We start from the raw sequence: 18,860 nt of genomic DNA, 5'->3' as shown, positions 1-18,860 counted from the left end.
ACCCTAAAGAGCACAAAACACTTTTGTCTTTAATAACCTGCTCACTAGAAATTACCACTGTCTCTCCTAAGGGCATATTCAGGTTGGAATCTTTGAGCCACGGAGTCCTGAAACCACAGCAAATCCACATTCCTGCTTTCCACACAGATGGTCTAAATGCACCTTGCATGAAGGTCCTTGTAGGAAGATTTTAACACTGGTGTCTGTTGTCACTCACGTAGCACTGCCAAAAGCAGAGGGGGCAAAGGGGACACTGCAAGCTCGATGGGAGTGCCATGGACATCAATTTGGCAAGTTAATATACTCAACAGCATTATAAAATGCCTGTGAGATTTCCCTCGTTCAAAGTAGTTATAACTGGATCATCCTAGAGTCAGCTTGGAGAACACTGAGCAGTAAGTATCTCAGTAGATGGTGAATCTGGTTTTGAGCCTGAGCTCAGAATAATTTTTGCATGTATTTGTTGTGTAAGCGTGAATCTTGTGCCCCTACATCAGGACTTATTTGTATTTTTAACAGAGAGCTAAGCAGCAGCACCACAGAGCATGGGGTATTTGAGTTATAAAGCTAAGTGCACACACCTCAGATGATCCATTATGGATGAATTAGTAACTCTTTGCAAAATGCAAAGCCAGTCCATTCTATAAAAGGCTATTTGACACAAGTTAAATTTTTAGAAAGCAGCCTTCTTAAAAGTAAACTTTCCTAGCACAGACAAGCTCTCAGCTTAGAAATAGCACATGGCTAGAGGTTAGCAGAATGCATTATTTGACTTCTGGCAGAACCTCAAAGTCTTTCCCCCTCCTGTGGTCTCCAGTAAGAATGAAGGCAGAAAAAAATCAAATTAAAAGCATTGGAAGACAACATCCTACACCAAAGCTGTGCAATGACATGATTTCACAAATCTTCCAATACCAATACTTTACCATGCCAAAGGCTACAAATGAAACAAGACAGATATTTCCAGGACTTCTGTGTAACAAATTACAAGCTCCAAAGGCTTCTCTTTAAGCTTTCTGTATTTATGAAGCAGAAGGCACTTACAGTTAGTCTTGTAACTCCTTGGTATATAGTTGAGCTAAAATGTACTTTTTTTTTTTATTATTTCATATGAAAGAGCTTTGAACTCTTTCAAGGGCTTAGCTTGACATACTGATTATTTTTTTAAAGCTTTCACCAGATCAATTTCTGTCACTTCATTCCACCACTTCAGTTCTCCAACAAAGCAGATCCTATGTATTTTTTTATTCTTCTGAAACACCCTGCATCTCCCATAGTTGCAGAAAATACAATAAAATAACAGTGGTGCAGGAACTGGGGAAAGCGACACCCTAAGTAGAACACTTTAGGCTAAAAAGCGTATTCTAAACCAAAAGAAGAAACACCACATTAAGTATAAACTTGCGAGTAAAGTGAAAAGTTTCAAATGTCACCTTGAGAAGTGGGTGGAAGGCAGGTGGCATTCATCAAAACATCAGAAATGGAAATACTGCTTCTGAATACTCAAAAAAGTTAGTATTTTGAAGATGTAAAAAAAGACAAGGAAGGTAGAGGAAAGACTTTTTTTCTTCTGATATTCTAAAATATGATGCAAAAGGGAAAAAGCAACTTTGTCTCATTAATATCAGAAACCTACCTTCACAAAAGACAGAAAATAGCAGTTGAAAAAGTAAATGTATGAAATTAATTTTGGGGAATGCGAGCAAAATTCTTTAAAGCAAAATCAGATCAGAGTGGAGGAGGGAGAAGAGATTAGTATATTACAGGGAACATGTAATAGTTTCTTGTGCTATTCTACACCAATATATTCTGATTAAAGGAAACTACATTCTGGGCCTGAAAAAAGCAATTTAAAAAAAACCCCAAAATCAAACAAATAAAAAACACCCACCCAGCTCAGCAAACAGCTGAAGAAAAACAATCTTTCTTCCAGATATACGTACATGACAACTAAGCCTCATTTTTAAGAGCTACTTAGGCAATCCAAAACTTTGTAATTCAAGTTTCTGAGAGAAGTTTGTTCCACAGTACAGAGGAGCTACAAAGTTGAAAGAACACCATCAAGAACTTCACAGAACTATCACAGGGCTGTAAATGAAGACTGGTTCTTAGAAATAATTTTCCATTTCCTCAAATTCACAAACTACTTTCCTGTTTTGTTTTTTTTTAATCCATTTAAGATTAATAGCGAGTGCCTCTAACACTTTCTTTTCAAACAATCACTGCATTACAGTGACACACTAAGTTATCTCGTTATGAGACAAGCAGATGGAGATTCGTTGATTTTTCTTCTGTAGCGCACACTTTCTTTGCTTGAACAGAAAGAAGAATGACTGTATGTGGGCCCAAGGTTCAGCCAGCCAGCACCCTCTCAGACAGTGACCAGCAGCAAATGTGTAACCAGGAGTGTAACAACAGGGCACAAATGAAGTGCTGGTTTCCTGATATACTCTCCCAACATCCAAAAAACTGCACAGATGGACTTAGTGAGTTTCACAACTCAGTTGCCATGCAATCTACCAGAACTCCTTTAAAACAAGAAAAAGAGAGAACAAGGACGAAAACCTTAAACCCCGCCATTTAACACAGAACAGCTGTTCAGCTTCACATAGTGAAATATAAATGGTAAAGCTGTACACTTCATGTGGGAGACTAAGACTACCAGAAAATACCATCTAATTCAATATCTTTGTTTGGGTTGTTTGTTGGGTTCAAGGGTTTTTGTTTGCTTGATTTTTTTTTTTTTAATCACACCATATTGAACACATTTATCTGAAGGTAAGATCACCATTAACACTTATTGTAGCATCAAGTTTAAAACATATTTGGAAGTAAATTGGTTACCAAACATTTCATGGATATTTTACTTGCTTTTTTTAGACTTTAAAAAATAGTAAAGAAAAAGAAAATGCACCTTAGCTCAAAGCGTGTCCAAGAACTGTGTGGATGTATGGGCTCAGAGAAAATAATAAAGTACCTTGGAAATTTGCAAAAAGAGTTTCTGTCTGCAGCAAAACAATGACTTAACTTAGAGTTGCAAGCTTGTATGCTCGTAATATAAAGGTTTACTATCAGGGAGAGAAACATTAAAAAAAACTTTATGGATAGCATTAACTGGGTAATTGAGAATGCATGAATATAAAAAGGAGGCTACAACAAACTGACAAAATTAAAATGTGCTACTGACAGAGGGTTAATATTAGCACATAAAGCTGTGGCTTTTTGCATGTAAGTGAAAGAGAAAATACATCTATAGGCAAATACCTATAGCGTGTGGCAGGATCTACATCTGAAAATCTGAAAGCATTTCCTTTCTGGAGATAATACCAAAAATAAAAAAGAGTCAGGTCTAATGTGACTGATGCATTAAAAAGGCCAGTTAGGAAAGAACACTTTGAAAACACAGAATTTACTTTAAACCTGTAATGAATACAGCTTGGCCCTTACATATTTGCTACAGGACAAAGAGGTTTGAATTATTTAGCACTAGTATCTTTCTACTGAATTTAATCTTCAGTGATCGGGTTTTTTTCCTTATAAATTAATTTAATTTAATCAAGTAAATTACATTCTCATTTAACGACTTAAAAATGCTTATTATGATCCAAGTTAAAAGGTCCACAAAATTCACCATGATGTCTCCAACTAAATACTTTCGATAGTTTCAACAATTGCTATGACATTTTTCTACTACTTTTTTGTAAAGGTTGAAGTCAGAGAAAATAGCCACATGAAAACCTTGTATGTGTGGCATCAGCCCAGAAGCAACATTCATCCCTTCCTCAACAATGTTGCTACTGAAGGAATTTTCATTCACAGGGTTTTTTTGTTAAGAAAATGACTGAACTGTAAAATTTAGCTGAGAATGAACCAAGATAAGACTGAAAAACAGTAACAAACACATGTAAAGTTTTTCATACCCTGCTTTTTGAAAAAAAAAACCACAAACCCCCATCTTATTAAAAAAACCAAGCCAACAGAGCGTCAATAAAGGTGTCCACCTTGCCAAGATAAAAAATAATTAAAAACCAAAAACATCAGTCAAGCCTTCCACATGTTAGTAACCTATGTGCATGAACACAAATATCTTGTGTTTTATCTTACCTTTTAGCCAACCACAGTTTGGTTCCTATACACGTAATGATGTCACCCAGTCCCTGCTGAAAGTCCAAAGTAACAAGCTGGTTTGATTCTAAGTATGACTGCAGCAAGTGAAAAACCTAAATAAAAAAAAATAAAAAAAATTGAAACCAGAGATTCTAGCCACTGCTCTTCCTCCAAGTAACTGTAAGATGGAAACAAGCACCTGCAAAATAAACAACTATTACTTAAGGAAATGCATGCATTCATTTGGCATAACAACAGATGGAATCCTTAAACTGCCTGGTCTTTAAAATACACTTTTCACAGTAACAGAACAACAAAACAGATAAAGTGCTGGAAGATGTTAGCCTCCATGAGGCAAGTAGAGAACAGTCTGATGAACACCACTTGCACTGGCCCTTGCCAACTTAAGCATCCCTCAGCTTTCAACCTTTTCCTTTTTGTGGTGCCATCTGCTCACCAATGCCAACACAACTTTTCCACTGAGCACACTGGTCCCACTGCGTGGAGTGGGGCTGGTGGCATCCTACAAGTACAACCAAGGACACAGCGAGGGGCCTTTAAAATCCACACACTGAGTAAAAAGCTTTTTAAAGGCAGTAGAATTATCATCCATAATCACTTTGAAGTGCTGACAGAAAAGCATATTTATTTCTGCTCCTGAGATCCTTCATTCAGGGCTCCGGTCAAACACAGTGGTCAGCTGCGTTTCAAAGCGAAGGCAGATGCTCTCACCCTTCTCTGTCAAGGACAGAGAAGACTGAGCTCCTACACTAAAGCTCCACTCCACTATCAACTCCACTATCTCCTCCGGAGTTTCACACAGAAGTCTAGAAGATATGTCCTAGCTACCTTGAAGGGAAGAATTCAAGATACCAAAATAGAAAGCATGATCTGTAGCTTTCTGGTCAGATAGTTAACAAAGCAAATAATTTATGGTTTTAGAGACCTTTCTTTGCAATGTACAAACAGGTTTTCTGAGTAGTATTTAATATATAGAAAAGTGTCAAGAAAAAACTGAGTTAAAAAAAGATGTATAGTTATTCAGTTGACAAGTACAAGAAGTAAAAATTGGATAATAAATGAAAGCTGATACCAACTGCACAGTGGAGAACTCTCCAAGTGGACTCTCCAAGGCCAGACTCTGCAGATCTCATCCTCTCTGAATGTGGGAGAGAGTTCACTTTTGACACAAGTGATGATGCCTGTATCACCCACTTAACTTTCCAATTCACATGCAAATGATCAATCAGCACGTGGTTCTAAATGAACAACATGTTGGTACATAGATCAGTACTGAAGCCTAACAGGAAAGATCTTGCTCAGTTAAGGAGTTTTACGCACGTATGCAATTTGGAAGCTTGAACAGGAGGAACACGGTGCTAACTCTCCTTCTTTCTCGCCTGCAGCCTCCAAATTTGAAATTGTGTTTGCCTACACAGGTAAGTTACATTGATAGACATGACAGGGTTTCTATATAAATTGAAAAAGTAAACCCCTTATTATTTATTAAAACTGGTGATGTGCAGAATTTAAGAAGCTTTAATTATCAGACCATTTCTGAAAATATATACATGAGCATTTTAAATAGAAACACTCTTAACATGGCAATATTAGCACTTCATACTTGCCAAGTGACAATTTCATGACTAATGGATCAAGCTGAACTCTTTGCTTCACTTTGGGAAAAGAAACCTTTATATCCAGACTTTTACATCTCAGATCATTGTTTGCTGCATTCCAGCCGTCACTTGCTCCCAGGGTTATTTTTTTGTTTGTTTGCTTGTTTTGGAAACGCAAGCACTGCAGCATAGCATTAACTTGACACAATTTCATCTGGGTTATTTTTTGTGAAGTTATTCAAGTGGAAAAACAGCTGCAGCGGTTTCAAATAAGTATGGAAACAGAACACAGAACAGAAGAGATGTCAAGAGACTATCTAATCCATACAAACACTGGAGCAGGGTCTAAACATTCTCTGATGAAACAAATGCCCGATTGTCCTAATGCTGAAAACAGCCAAGAAACCAGATTCCAAAACATGTGTATGCAACCTCTTCTAGCGTTTCACCCTCAAAATCCTAGCTCTTGAGGTAAGGTGTTCATCCCCACTCCCACCTCTGCCCTCACAGTAAACAACTGTTCTCTGGACACCATTCAGTCAGCCCAGATTCTTTCCAAGTGAGGTGCAGGTACAAAGATATCCCAATGGGTCTTTTTGACAGAAACAATGGAATAATCTCTCATCTCCCTGTGTTAGCAGGTGCTCTGCAGACAAAATACATCTTGGAAAGACAGCTGTCTTTGGTTTTTTTTAAATCTTCCGAAGTCCTGTGCACTGAACATAATTTTGTTGTTGGCAGACAGTCTGTCCAAGATAATTTTGAATCTTGATCTGTTCCTACAAAAGGCTTTGAGAAGTGCAAGCTTGCAAACATTTAAGAGTGTTATCAAAGACCTGCACCTTGAATCCTCTTTTTTAGCTTGGTATTGCCTGTGCAACTGTCTGCTTATTAGAACAGTTTATGTTAAGTACTGACTCAAAATTTCACCTTTTTCATGAAAACCAATGCACAAAGTTGCCACTACTACTAATTTCTCTTTGTGGCTTGCCCTCAATTTCTGTTAGCTAATGGACATGATAGAAGAAAAGGGATGAGAAAGGAAAATAATGCATATGCAGAAGCTCTTCTTACTGCCTTTTACATCCTTTGCTAATTGAAAATCATTTGGTGTCTTAACCTTTCTCATTTTAGTCTTCTGTGCTTGTGTTCATTTCCAGGAACAAGAAGGGATTTATCTCTAAGCAATAATATAAAATCTGTTCCATAGTTATGAAGAGGCTATCGTATTTTTCCTAGAAGCTTAATCTCTTCAGCTTTGAAAACAACTCCCAGAGTGCCTCCCTCCTAAATACAAAGGAAACCTAAGTAGTTTGATAGTTCAAGCAAAAGGTCTTGAGAGAGGAAGAACTGTGCATGTAGGTCAAACTTGTGGATTTAAATTAGTCCAGGTAGGAAATTCAGTACTGCAAATGGAATCAAAACTCCTCTGCAGTTCAGTACCTTATCCTTTTTATACCATTCAGAATGTAAAAATCAGAGGGCACGACCCACGTTTAGGCAGGAGAATTACAAGGCACAACCTCTAAGAGTTTTATTCACTCTTGAAAAACGTTGGCATTCACCAAAATCAATGTTCAACTACTACAGTTTACCCGGGTCCAAACTTTGACATACGCAAAACACTGAAGTTCTTATTATTTCACCGAGAGCCCTCATTTCTTCAGGTCCTCTAACCAAATTTTTGAGACCTAGAAAACTTTCCCCACAAAGGAATTATTTTTTCAGCATAAGATTTTAAAATGCCTAAACTAACTCCGAAATTTTAATTAATGTCCACATGTTTTATTCAAAGCCTCATTCTCATTTTATGTAAACTGAAAGTGGAGGCAACCAAACAAGCAACCAAGTAAACTCCAGTAGTTCTTCGCTTCCATCATGCATGACAAGTCATTGTTTGGCTTACACTTACACCGCTGCAGCTTCCATCATCTAAGAGTACATGTCAGGCAATGCTTGCATGGGGAGGTAGCAAGTTTTAGAAGACTGTTCGATATAGATAATAAAATAGGCAGAAGACTGTTCGATATAGATAATAAAATAGGCAGACTTTCCAGGACGTGGCTCTCCTCAAGTCCAAAATACTCCAAGATTTAAAATCCTCTGCTAAATTCCTCACTTGCACATAAATGCAATAAGGTCATGGTGTTCCTTTTATCTGTGAGATTGGATTTTTTAATTACACTAAGGCAATAGATAACATTATTTTTCTTTTTTACAGTTAGTTTTACAAGAGATTTTCACTGTCTGTAGACGGAGGTTTGTGAAGACTTATAGGATGACAGTGATCATCTTTTAATTTTACATGAACAAAGCACCAAGAAAGCAGCTTTGAAAGCATTCTTGAGATATCGTGAACCTTTTCTAATAGGACTGAAGACATCACGCAAGGTATTGTCCACAGTCCCGCTGAACCCTGCATTAAAGATGGCAAGTTGCTGGATGCTCACAAATCTTTTCCTTTGCTATGCAAGCTGTCCAGGAGTCAGGCTAATACACCAGCAGGACTCTACAGACTGCCCATCAACATGGGCAAGAGTTATTAAAATAGCGCAAGTCATGGGACATTCAGATGCTTGGATACATAATGGGGAACAGTGTCCAGTGACTTTTTTTAAAAAAGCAAATATTTAAATGATTAGACGTCAATGCAATAGTATGAAAACTTGTATAAAACATAAAATTTAGCAAGTGACGAATTTTTTTTTATGCCAAGGGTTCTCCTGCATACACACACAGACACTGCAAATATAATACAACCTTTTAACAGCCACAAAGTTGATCTATTGTGACACCCTTGCTGTCTAACAAATTAACATTTTGTAGCATTAGCATTAATTTTACAGGAGAAACTATGGTTTCTAAAATTTTCAACAAACTTTTAACTATAGACAACAAATAATGATCAAGTGGATACTTGGTGTGCATGATCACATTTTGTATTTGAAAGAAAACACTGCTTTAAACATGCTGAACAAAGTGCCTTTTTAAAATAATCAGGTTTTCCAAAACCACACTGAAGATTATATAATTGCAAACTTCTCAGTGAAGTAGCAAAGTTAAACTTTCCTCCCCTTAAGCTGACCTGAAGCAATAAAAACTTCTGCATGCATGCCTTCAGCTACGTTTGGATGAAATTAAGCATAGAGTACAAATATTCACATTCTTAAGTGCAAGACTGAAACAATGTTCCCAGTGTTCATTTCAGTGTTTCTTGAGGGAAAAATAAAAAGCAAACTGACATCACCCCAAACTGTATATTCTCAGCACAGATCACTTAACTCCCTAAAAAAAATACAAAGAATAAAGATGTTTTACCAGCTGAAAGAAAACAATGTGTAAATACTAAGCTTGGAAAAACATGCCACTCACCAAGCTATGGAGGTTGAAGGAAAAAGGAAAGACAAAAAAGGGTGTTTGTGAAATGGCAGTAGTAGGGGGATTACTATACTAAGCTAAATATTGTTTTCAGAATCATTCCTTCAAAAACGTTTGCCTGAGTATTAACATGCTGGTGAGAAATCCTCCAACATTATTTTCTTTTCTTCTCTCATTTAAAGGCAGATAAAATTTTATTCTTCTTGTATCATAAATCCAACTGCCAAGTTATCTCTGTATTCTGAAAGTGAGACCAAATTTCTCATTCTTTTACTATGACCATGTAGATAAAAATGGGCAAGCTGCTGTGACAGGTGAAGGCACTTTTATTAGGATGATAAAATGTTCAAAGTTACAATAATTATCTCTAGGGAAAAAACAAGTCCTAAAAATCCTTTTTTTCTTAAAGATGAAAAGTGCCAGTGCGATCCTTACAATGGAACTAAAAACTTCAACGAACTCCCTCCAGTTTTCCAAGAAGATATATATAGAAAAATAGATGGGAGAGTTCATAACTATCTGGTTACCTTTTGATACTGTCCTGGATCTGAAAAATCCATATTTGTGGAAAAAAAAATTAGTAATTAACACCAGCAAGCATGGTATGAACACAGTCCCTGCTGTTCATGCTACTCTCCCAAACAAAAGCAGCTATGCGAGTTGCAAGGTAATACTTGAAAATTAGTACAGAACCACAGCACACAAATGTATTGCATCGGACAGCATTGGTGGCACCTCTGTGCCCTGTGGTCCCACGGTGTATGATTCATTCCATGCCATACTGAGGTTTAGGAACAGTGTGGATAGATTAACTCTGCTACAAATGCTAAGGTTTTCCTCCATCTGAAGTATTTAATTATGAGAAAAATAGAGAGAAGGTGATTTTGGGGGGATGGGGTGCAGAGTAAATATTCATAATTTATTTCCACAGTTAAATGACAATTAATTGAAGAGGCATTTCAAATATCCAACAATTTTCTTGCCATACCCAACCAAACAGGAAGTGTTACAAACGGCATCTTTAAGTATGTTGTTCACATAGTCCTGGATCATCTATGTACACCAGATTATTACAGGCATCACTCTTTGCTCCTACCACCTCCTTTCTTTTAAGTCTTTAATTTAATGATGGCAACTGCACAACTAACAGATCAGATGAACATTTCTGCCAAATATAAATTATATGATTGTCATATATGATTATTACATAAGAATATTATTTGCTCCCTCAAATTTGGTTTCATATGAATTATTAAATTCAGTCTGAAGCTGAAATACTTCCCTTTAAAAGTATTTTTCTATAAACTGTATAAAAATTTATTCTTCCTTTAAAGCAACAGCTGGTTCACAATTCAATTTTTCCACAAACTCAGCTTTGTTTTGTCAGCACATTTTATCATTTAATTACATAGTTTTGGTTTATTATTCATGAGAAAGTAGAGTCTTTAAATCCTTCTTCCAAATACATCCATCAAAATTCATAAGGCCAGGTTTATAAAAGAATCAAGTTGTTTTAATTAAAATGCAGGCAAGCATGTTGTGATTGAATTCAGAAGTTGTAAAATAAGGTACAAAAGTGTCTAAAGTTTGAATAAAAATACAATACCAGTTAACTCTGCACAACTGAGCAAGAATAACACAGCTGTTTAATAACCTGAAAGCTATGAATGTGCCATAACTAATGAAAGGTACAAAATGCTGAAAAATAGCAAAGTAGATTTCCTCTCAGTTATAGATATATACCATAAAGCATCCATTATTAAAAATATTCTTAGAATTGAAGATAAATGCCTGCTTTTGTCTTAAACAAGCCAATGAATGTGAAATTTCACAAATCAGCGTTCTTGTAATATCATTTGCAATACCATTTCTGTTTTTCTTCAGGTTTTCCTTCCTATTTTAGTGAAGGTTAAACTGGATTCCAGCTTAAAATTTGTGTATGCAATTCAAATTCCGTATTAGCTGAAAACAAAAAGATGGAAAGTTTGCTGCCAGTTAACATTATATTCATTAGTGTTATTTACTTGAAAGTCCTAACTGAATTTTCTCTTAAAAGTACATAGTTTGCATGTTCACACAGAAACCTGATACTGGGTCTGACTTCATAATTATTAGGACATTTTTACTATTAGGATTTAAGATACTTTAAGCTATCACACAGTTTAGAACCAAAGGTACATGTGCTGGGCAGAGAAGCCCAACCAAAAGCCTTATGGAGAGACTGGCTGATGAGAACACAGAAAACACCAGACAGAAGAAGGTGCTAAGAAAAGGCAAAGCTGATGGACAAGTAAGGGTCTTACACCCATCCTTCTTACAGCCAGCCTGACTAGAGGTGAAAGAGATACTGTGGAGCTGGTGGCATTTCCACTCTCCCTAAACACACTTACTATCTTCCCAGTCGTATGTTGTCAAAACCTGAAAATCTAGAGAAAAGAATACACTAGACTGTTGGAAGTAGTTAAAAATTGTGCTCAGCCTGTACTGACTGGAACAAATAATGAAGTCTCCCCTACCAACTCAATCCCCTGCCATGATAAAACCCCACCTTTCACTGTCTTAATCAAGCAACCTCCAAAGGATATAAAGTTTGTCCTCTCCTTTAAACAGGTTGGGTTTTTTTCCTTTTTCTTCTTTTTTTTTTGTGGTGGTGCCTAAATAATTTTAAACAATTCTTTCCCAAATTACATCCTTGTAACACAGGTATCCTGCACACCCCCGCACGAAGGAGACAAAATGCAAATAGAAGACCAAGGTACACATCCTTGTTTACTGAATGGTATTCACAAGTAGGAAGAATCTTAAAGGATACAGCTACCCCACTGACACTAACAAGCTCACACATAAGAGACACGGTCAGTTTGAACATGTTTATATAAAGTGCTCAGAAGTACAGTGCTAGTTGACCTCACAGCTTTGCTGGTTTCAGCAGAGGTGATCTTCTGCCTCAGGAATGCCTGCACTAACACACAAGCTGAGAAAATAATTAGAAGTAAGCAATACCAATATGATGCTTTTCTTTCTTAAACACATATTATAGCATAAAGTGAAGTAAAACTTGCAGCTTCAGAAAACAATTTTGTTCTCAGCTGATGATTTTAAACGTATAGAACAGAAAATACCTATACAGGTCTCTCTTTCAAACAAAAGAAAAATGTTCAGTATTTTTTAAATTCTGAGGAATAATTTGCTGAATTAAATGTCAGGTAGCCATACTCATGAGAAAAAGAAGGTGGCATTTTTCAGGGTCATATCACATCTTTCAAAAGCTTTATCCCATTCATACATCAATCCAGTCATAACCTGCGACTCTACATGCCTCTGTGTATGAGGATGACCCTCCTCTTCCTTTGCTGCACGTTTCTAAGTACATTGTCATTTTTAATGGCTCCATTTGCATCTGAGGAACTTAATATTGCCAATTGCACTCTTTTGTCTGAACTCTAAGCCAACATTATAAAGCCTGATGAACTTGGTAGAAGACTGCTCATTTTTCCATGGCAGAGATTGCTGCACCTCTCCTCCAGTGCAAATAACAGTGAAGATGTCCCTTGCTTAAAGAAATTCTCACACAATTAGTTGCTGGCAACAACGGAGACATTAGGGCCTACAACTATACATATACGTCAAACACCACATTGGTGCCTACTCCTGAACTCGAATGCCACACTCCTCCATTGTAGAGGAACAAAGCTGAATGCAGGCAGAACTCACAAAAATTTGTCTTTGTCAAAATTATTCCTAAAGAAAAGGAATATGCAATAAAAAAAACTGAAGCATACAATAAAAGTAATTTTATGTCTATAAAACATGGCTAATGTGTGGGCTTAATCTGTAGGTAACCCAAACTGAAAGCCAACTGTAAACACTAATTGCAACTAGTTCAGCTTTACAAAAGCAGTACATAGCAAAATAGTTATAGTAACATCTATAAAGTAATTCATGTAAAAGGAACTCAGTGAACTGTATGATGAGAGGGAAAAGACAATCCTCAGACAAACAGTCCCACTGCACCACAAGGTACAGGAGGATGTGGGTACCGCCACTTTCCAATAAGGAGTATCCCCTGAGAGAAGACAAGACTGTTTTCCCAAAACATACATCATCCTTCTTTTCCGTAAATGATGAAGAAAATTTTTTACTTACCTAATGGCATATTGCTTCTCAATTTTTGTAGTCTCCTCCTGTACCCACTCCCTCATATTCCAAAGCTATTTTTATAGAACAAGGTCTTGCAGGTGAGGAAACAGAGAGATTAAAGTGATTTAATTAAAATCTCCAGGGGATGCATCCCAGAGACAGACTTAATTCAGATCCTTTAAGTTCCAGTTCACAGATAGTAAGGATGTGCATGAGAATTTACATGGGGAGAAAAATATGACCGAATTATGCTTTAACTATTCTTTTTTGAAAGCACTTTGCTCTCCAGGGAAAACACTGGGAACAATACATATGTGTCAGTAAGATGTAGACTGTATGACCAAAAATGCACAGAAAATACAGATAGTGTTTCTTCATCAGTTTCGGACCACTGATCTTTCTGAAGGTATTACTGGTATCATATACATTCTGAACTTATGAAGTTCATCAAAACATAGATAAATGATGAAACTTAAACGACAGAAAATACATGAATCATGCTACTGCTGAAACTCAGCAGATTTTTGCCTTACGCATACGGACAAGCTATTTATAAATTTTTACTTCCCATCAGGCTCAGCATGATGTCAGCTTACAACAACAAGTTAATGTTAATGTTTTCCAGTAATTTTCACAGTGCCGTTTAACTGCAAGTGCCCTAGCCAAGATAAACTTAAGGGCAAGGAAAGGGCTAACTGCATAATCAGAGAACAGCATTAATGAGTTTCACATCTCTGTTTTGAACACTTGGAATACTACATGCAACATATTTCTCATAAATGTCTCATAAATTTCAACATATTTCATAAACATGTTCCCAAAGTTTAATCTCACTAGCCAGATAATTGTATCTCCCCCAAACAGCTCAAATATTCCTTCTGATTTTAATTAGCCATAAAGCTTCATCGTCTTGTGGATTTTTTTTTCCCCTAGACAAGCAAGCATCCTACACTATCACAGAAAGCGCCAAACTCAAAGCTATCAGACATTTCCTGAGCTCTAGTAAGCTCATGCACTTTGTTTTACGATCAGCATCATCATGGCAGACAAATGCTGTCTCTGCGAATTCACCAGTAACAAACAAGTTCCAAAGAAAAATGATGAGATTTGTTGGGGCCCTTATCTTCAGAGGCATTAGAAGCTGTTCATGAAGATCTGTTCTTTATTATTACTGTTATTTTCCCCCTTCCTTCATCCACTCACGTGCAACTGGTAAGATGTGTTTTTGACTAAGGGGAATGTAAACAGCAACAGTTTTTACAGCAGAAAGGATTTTTTTGAAAAGCAGGTTCTTCCAACTCATTTTCTTACTCAAGACCATCTTCTCCAACATTTGCACATTCTTGCCTTTGCTTTTATTATCCCAAAGGACTACAGCTGTGTCGTTGTCTCTAAAAACAGTTCTAAGCACAGCTTTGTTAACTCTGCTGTTGCTTAACCTTACACTCGCTTTGGATATGGAATGGCATAGAGGTTGCCTAGCTGCCTTCTGAACACAGCAGTGTCAGTGGTAGACGTTACCATGCCTACCACTTGCTAAAACACTGCATCCTGCTGAAGTCTGACAGCTTCAGACCTCCTAGCCAGGCTTCTAATGAGAGCAAACTCTCCATTCCCTGCAGTCACATGAGTTAGGTTAGCAGAAGCCTGCTATTTAAATTGAACAAATCTCACACTTTTTTTTTACTGAAACAGCTCAGGGAGAACCACCAGCTGATCTGCAGCAGCTGCAACACCCACCAGAGGGCTAGTGTTAAAAAGTAACACTCAAATGGAACATTAATTCCTCTGAAAATAAAAGGCTAATAGAAAAATATTAGCAAAATTGTAATCAAACAGCTGATGGAAAAAAGTGTCAAAGGCAGTGGTGGTTACAAACACCTCTCAGTTTCTGAGGAAATCTGACTGTTAATATCAAAGTCTACCACACTCAGAGAGGAAAAAACCCAAGGAATCAATGCAGTAATAATTTGAGAGCTGGTTATGATAAATTTAACAACACCTGCAACTTGACTTGGGAGATATTTATGATGAGATCATTTATTTGGACCATGTGATCATAGAAGTTCACAAATTAAAGTTCACATGAAATTAACTTTTTGTTCCACTGTTCACAAAGTATCACATTATACAATAATGCAAATAGCATTAAATTTCATTAGAACTATTCTCTCTTATGTCATATAGATTGAAATAATGATGCTGTATATTCAATGTGTCTGTCTGAAAGGTCTTTAACTTAAAAATAAGTTTTAACTATCTAAGAGCACAATGTGGCTTTTCAGAAAAATGAAAATTTAAGAACATGAAAGAACTCTCAAATGTTACATTACTTTATAGTTCTATTTTCTTCTTTAATACCACGTATTTACAACAAAAATCCATAGCTTTTTGAAGAAAACAGTATTAAGCTTTTATAGCTAAAGGCAGTATGAGGTTACAAAGATATTTTTTCCCCTCAGTGATCACTGAATGCCAAGATGCCATATTTTATATATTTTAAAATTAGTTAAACATAAAATGCTCATTTTGGCTTTCACAACCTCTTTCTTTCACTTAAGACAACTTAAGATATCTGATGCTGTAATATAATTTCAAATATCTCACAAAGTACAATAACCCAAGAAAAATAACTGCAGTCATAAGAGTATTACCTCAACAGTTCCAAATAATCTACAGAATTCACTTCAGTTTGATTAATTTTGAAATAATTTCTTACAATATGATAATTCAAAAGTAAAAATGACTGACTCAAAACAGCGAGCAAAAAAAAAAGCATTTCTATTGCTGGAAGTCCTTGATGCCTTGATGCACTTCATTTGTTTTAAGGTCACTTTAATACAACACTAACAAGTACCACTACAGTGGTTTGAAATCCTGCCTGCTCAGCAAGTCCCACATGAGAGAGTAGTCCTTAAAGGTAATTACACAAAGTCCTGTCCTCAGGAAATGCTTCAGGTCTGTCTGTGGTTCTATTCTGCAACACAGGATACACACATAAAGAATATGTTCATTATTAGAAGTTACCATTATTCAGCAACAAGATGTATATTTGAAGCTTTTTACAATATTACTATGTCTATCTCTACAGCTTCTTTAGGCTTTTCTTGGAAGTGTGTACTGTTCACTAGATGGAACAATAGCAGCGTCACCATGGCATACATGTTATTTCCATGACAGTACTAATTACTTTTCGTATTAACATAATAACCTAAAAGTATGAAGTATGTAGAACGTTTCACATACGATACTGCCAATACGATTTAAAATTTCCTACTTGTCCTGAGTCAATTTGGGCCAAAAGTGACTTCATTTCAAAGAGCAAAGGCTCTAGCTGGTATTTCTTACGGCACAAAATAGTCCAACAGGTAAAATTGGAATGAAAAGAACCAAGTGAAACACACACTCAAGAATAGTTCCATTTGTATTTCCTTTGGAAAAAAAGTGACTATCAGTCTCTACAGTTTCCTGTACTCGTTGCCAGTAGTGTCTGTTTCACCAATGAAACAAGACAGACAGAAAACCAGAGAAGAATAAATGAAAGATTTTTTTGCCATTTACAAATGTGAGACGAGTATATAATTGGGATTTTGTATGCTATAAAAGCATTTTGTGGGGAACAAGTAAAGTTTGCTTTTCCTACCATATTTTTTTTTTCCTTGTAGAACTGAAACTTTGTATTATAAAGCTAAACAAATGCATGTGTTTGGACTGTGTAAAGAAGAAAGAGTGCTAAGAAACTTCAAATATACTGAAATCAAAGTCAGTATGAACTATAAATACTCAACAACTTTTGTCTAGGTCATAGGAATTCTGCACTTAAATACTTAAGTAATTTCTCACAGAAAAACAGAAGTTTTAATCTTACTGTTGGTGCATTTGCACTGAAAAACAACAAATCTGATTTCCAAGGTTTAAAGCTTTCCCAACCTCCACTTCTGACAGAAAGACCTTCTGCATCTATGGAAGCACCTGCATATATTTGAGGAAAAAAAAAACCAACAAACTATTGAATGAACGAGCTACTACAACCTGGAGAGATCTCATGCCAAAACCAGATTAAGACATGCATTGTAGATGTGAAGACATATTGAATATGAATGTACACTTTTTGAACAAAAGTGAATATACAGTTACATTTGATGTGCACTTCAGACAGTATGGTAATAACCGTATCACAATAAGTTACAATCTATCAGGACAGCAGGTACTCATTAAGAGAGGATGCAGTCCAGAACAGAAATATGGCTATGTAAGAACCTGAAACAAGAGCTGGTGGGAGGGTGTTGATAGTGAGGGTGCCAGGGGTAGCAGGGAGAGATAGCAGAGGTGCAAGCCCAAGAAGGAATGAGGGAGGAGAGCATAGAAGCACCTGCTGCTTATCATCCCTTCAGAAGCCTCCTTACTTCTTCCCTGGCTTGAAGCTGGGTGGGAGGTGTCCACATTCCTAAACATCAAGGCCACTCTGATGATTCAGAGACAACTGGCACCTTGTACAAAGGAGGCAGCAGAGAAAAGGAGGGACTCTGACAGGTGATAAATTTAGAAACATCCCTATCATCCTCTCAGCATCTCCCTTGCCATCTTCTGCAGTTAGACCACACCTAGGCTGTTTCCAGAACCTGACAAAGGTTCTGCAGTCAAGTCTAAGAGCTGCCTGCAGCTCCACTGAAAGCCACATTTTTGATGCTCCAACTCAGAATCCACAATATCTGTTGAGGGTTTTAGCAGCAATGCCCAAGAACAGGGAGCATGTCGTACTTACTAGACAGTGGAAAACATATTTTCTTTCAATAGAGCATTGCTCCCCACTTAGCCCCTGACCTATAAAGAAAGCGCATAAATAGTTCCTTACAGTAAGACATCACCTTTACCTCTCTAAAAAAAGCCCCTCCACCAGTGGATACAAGTATAACATAACTTCTTGTTTGTACTTCCCAACATAAACTCTGTACTGTGTAGTTTCTTTATGTCAGTCAAATTTCTGTACAATCCCTCCTCAGCCTCGATACCTATTTCCCGTTCTCTTTTGGCCCACAAGTAAAGTAAAAAGCACTAGAGGAACAAAATCAGAAGAAAGCATTTCCAGAGTATGCCATCTGTTCAGATTCACAGTAATTTAGATCCTGAATCAAAAAAAGCCACTTTAAATCAATTTTTAAGCCCTTTTTCAATTTTTTGTTACACTAGGAATTCTTGCATTCTGGCCTTCAGAATAGGTTAAGTCTTTACTGAGTAGTTATCCACTTAAAGCTACTCATCTCTCTTAATTAATTTCTCCCATCCAGCATTCTTTTAAATAACAATTTTCCCAGCTTTCTCCTCCTTTCATGGAGGGTATATTCTGCTTTGCGAATAGGCTGAGAAAGCTTCCAAAGACTAAAAAAGGTACCTTCTCACATATCTCACTATAGCCTGAACTTCTGAAAACACAGAGCATAGTAAAAAGCCCTCACTGTTCATAAATATTTTTTATACATCTTCAAGCAGTCAGAACTTATCATGGATGGTTATTTTTAAAAGTATATCCAGGAAGTGTATCCACGATTATCTTTTTTTTGGCTCTGCAAGTTTTATAGACACAGTTTCTAGATCAAAAGGAAGAGAAAAAAATAA

At 36.7% G+C, this 18,860-nt stretch overlaps 1 protein-coding gene across 1 annotated transcript in view; it reads right to left on the bottom strand.

Moving 5' to 3' along the window:
* THADA (THADA armadillo repeat containing) overlaps window positions 1–18,860 on the bottom strand; it is a 166,197-nt gene that overhangs the window by 56,930 nt on the left and 90,407 nt on the right. Inside the window, exon 29 of the mRNA XM_069852664.1 lies at window positions 4,105–4,220. Within this exon, the coding sequence (XP_069708765.1) occupies window positions 4,105–4,220 (116 nt within the window). The remainder of the gene's footprint in view (window positions 1–4,104; window positions 4,221–18,860) is intronic.

This window comes from Phaenicophaeus curvirostris, chromosome 2 (genome assembly GCF_032191515.1).
Source record: "Phaenicophaeus curvirostris isolate KB17595 chromosome 2, BPBGC_Pcur_1.0, whole genome shotgun sequence".
In the NCBI taxonomy this organism is placed as follows: Eukaryota; Metazoa; Chordata; class Aves; order Cuculiformes; family Cuculidae; genus Phaenicophaeus; species Phaenicophaeus curvirostris.
This window is presented reverse-complemented; position numbering and strand designations above follow the sequence as displayed.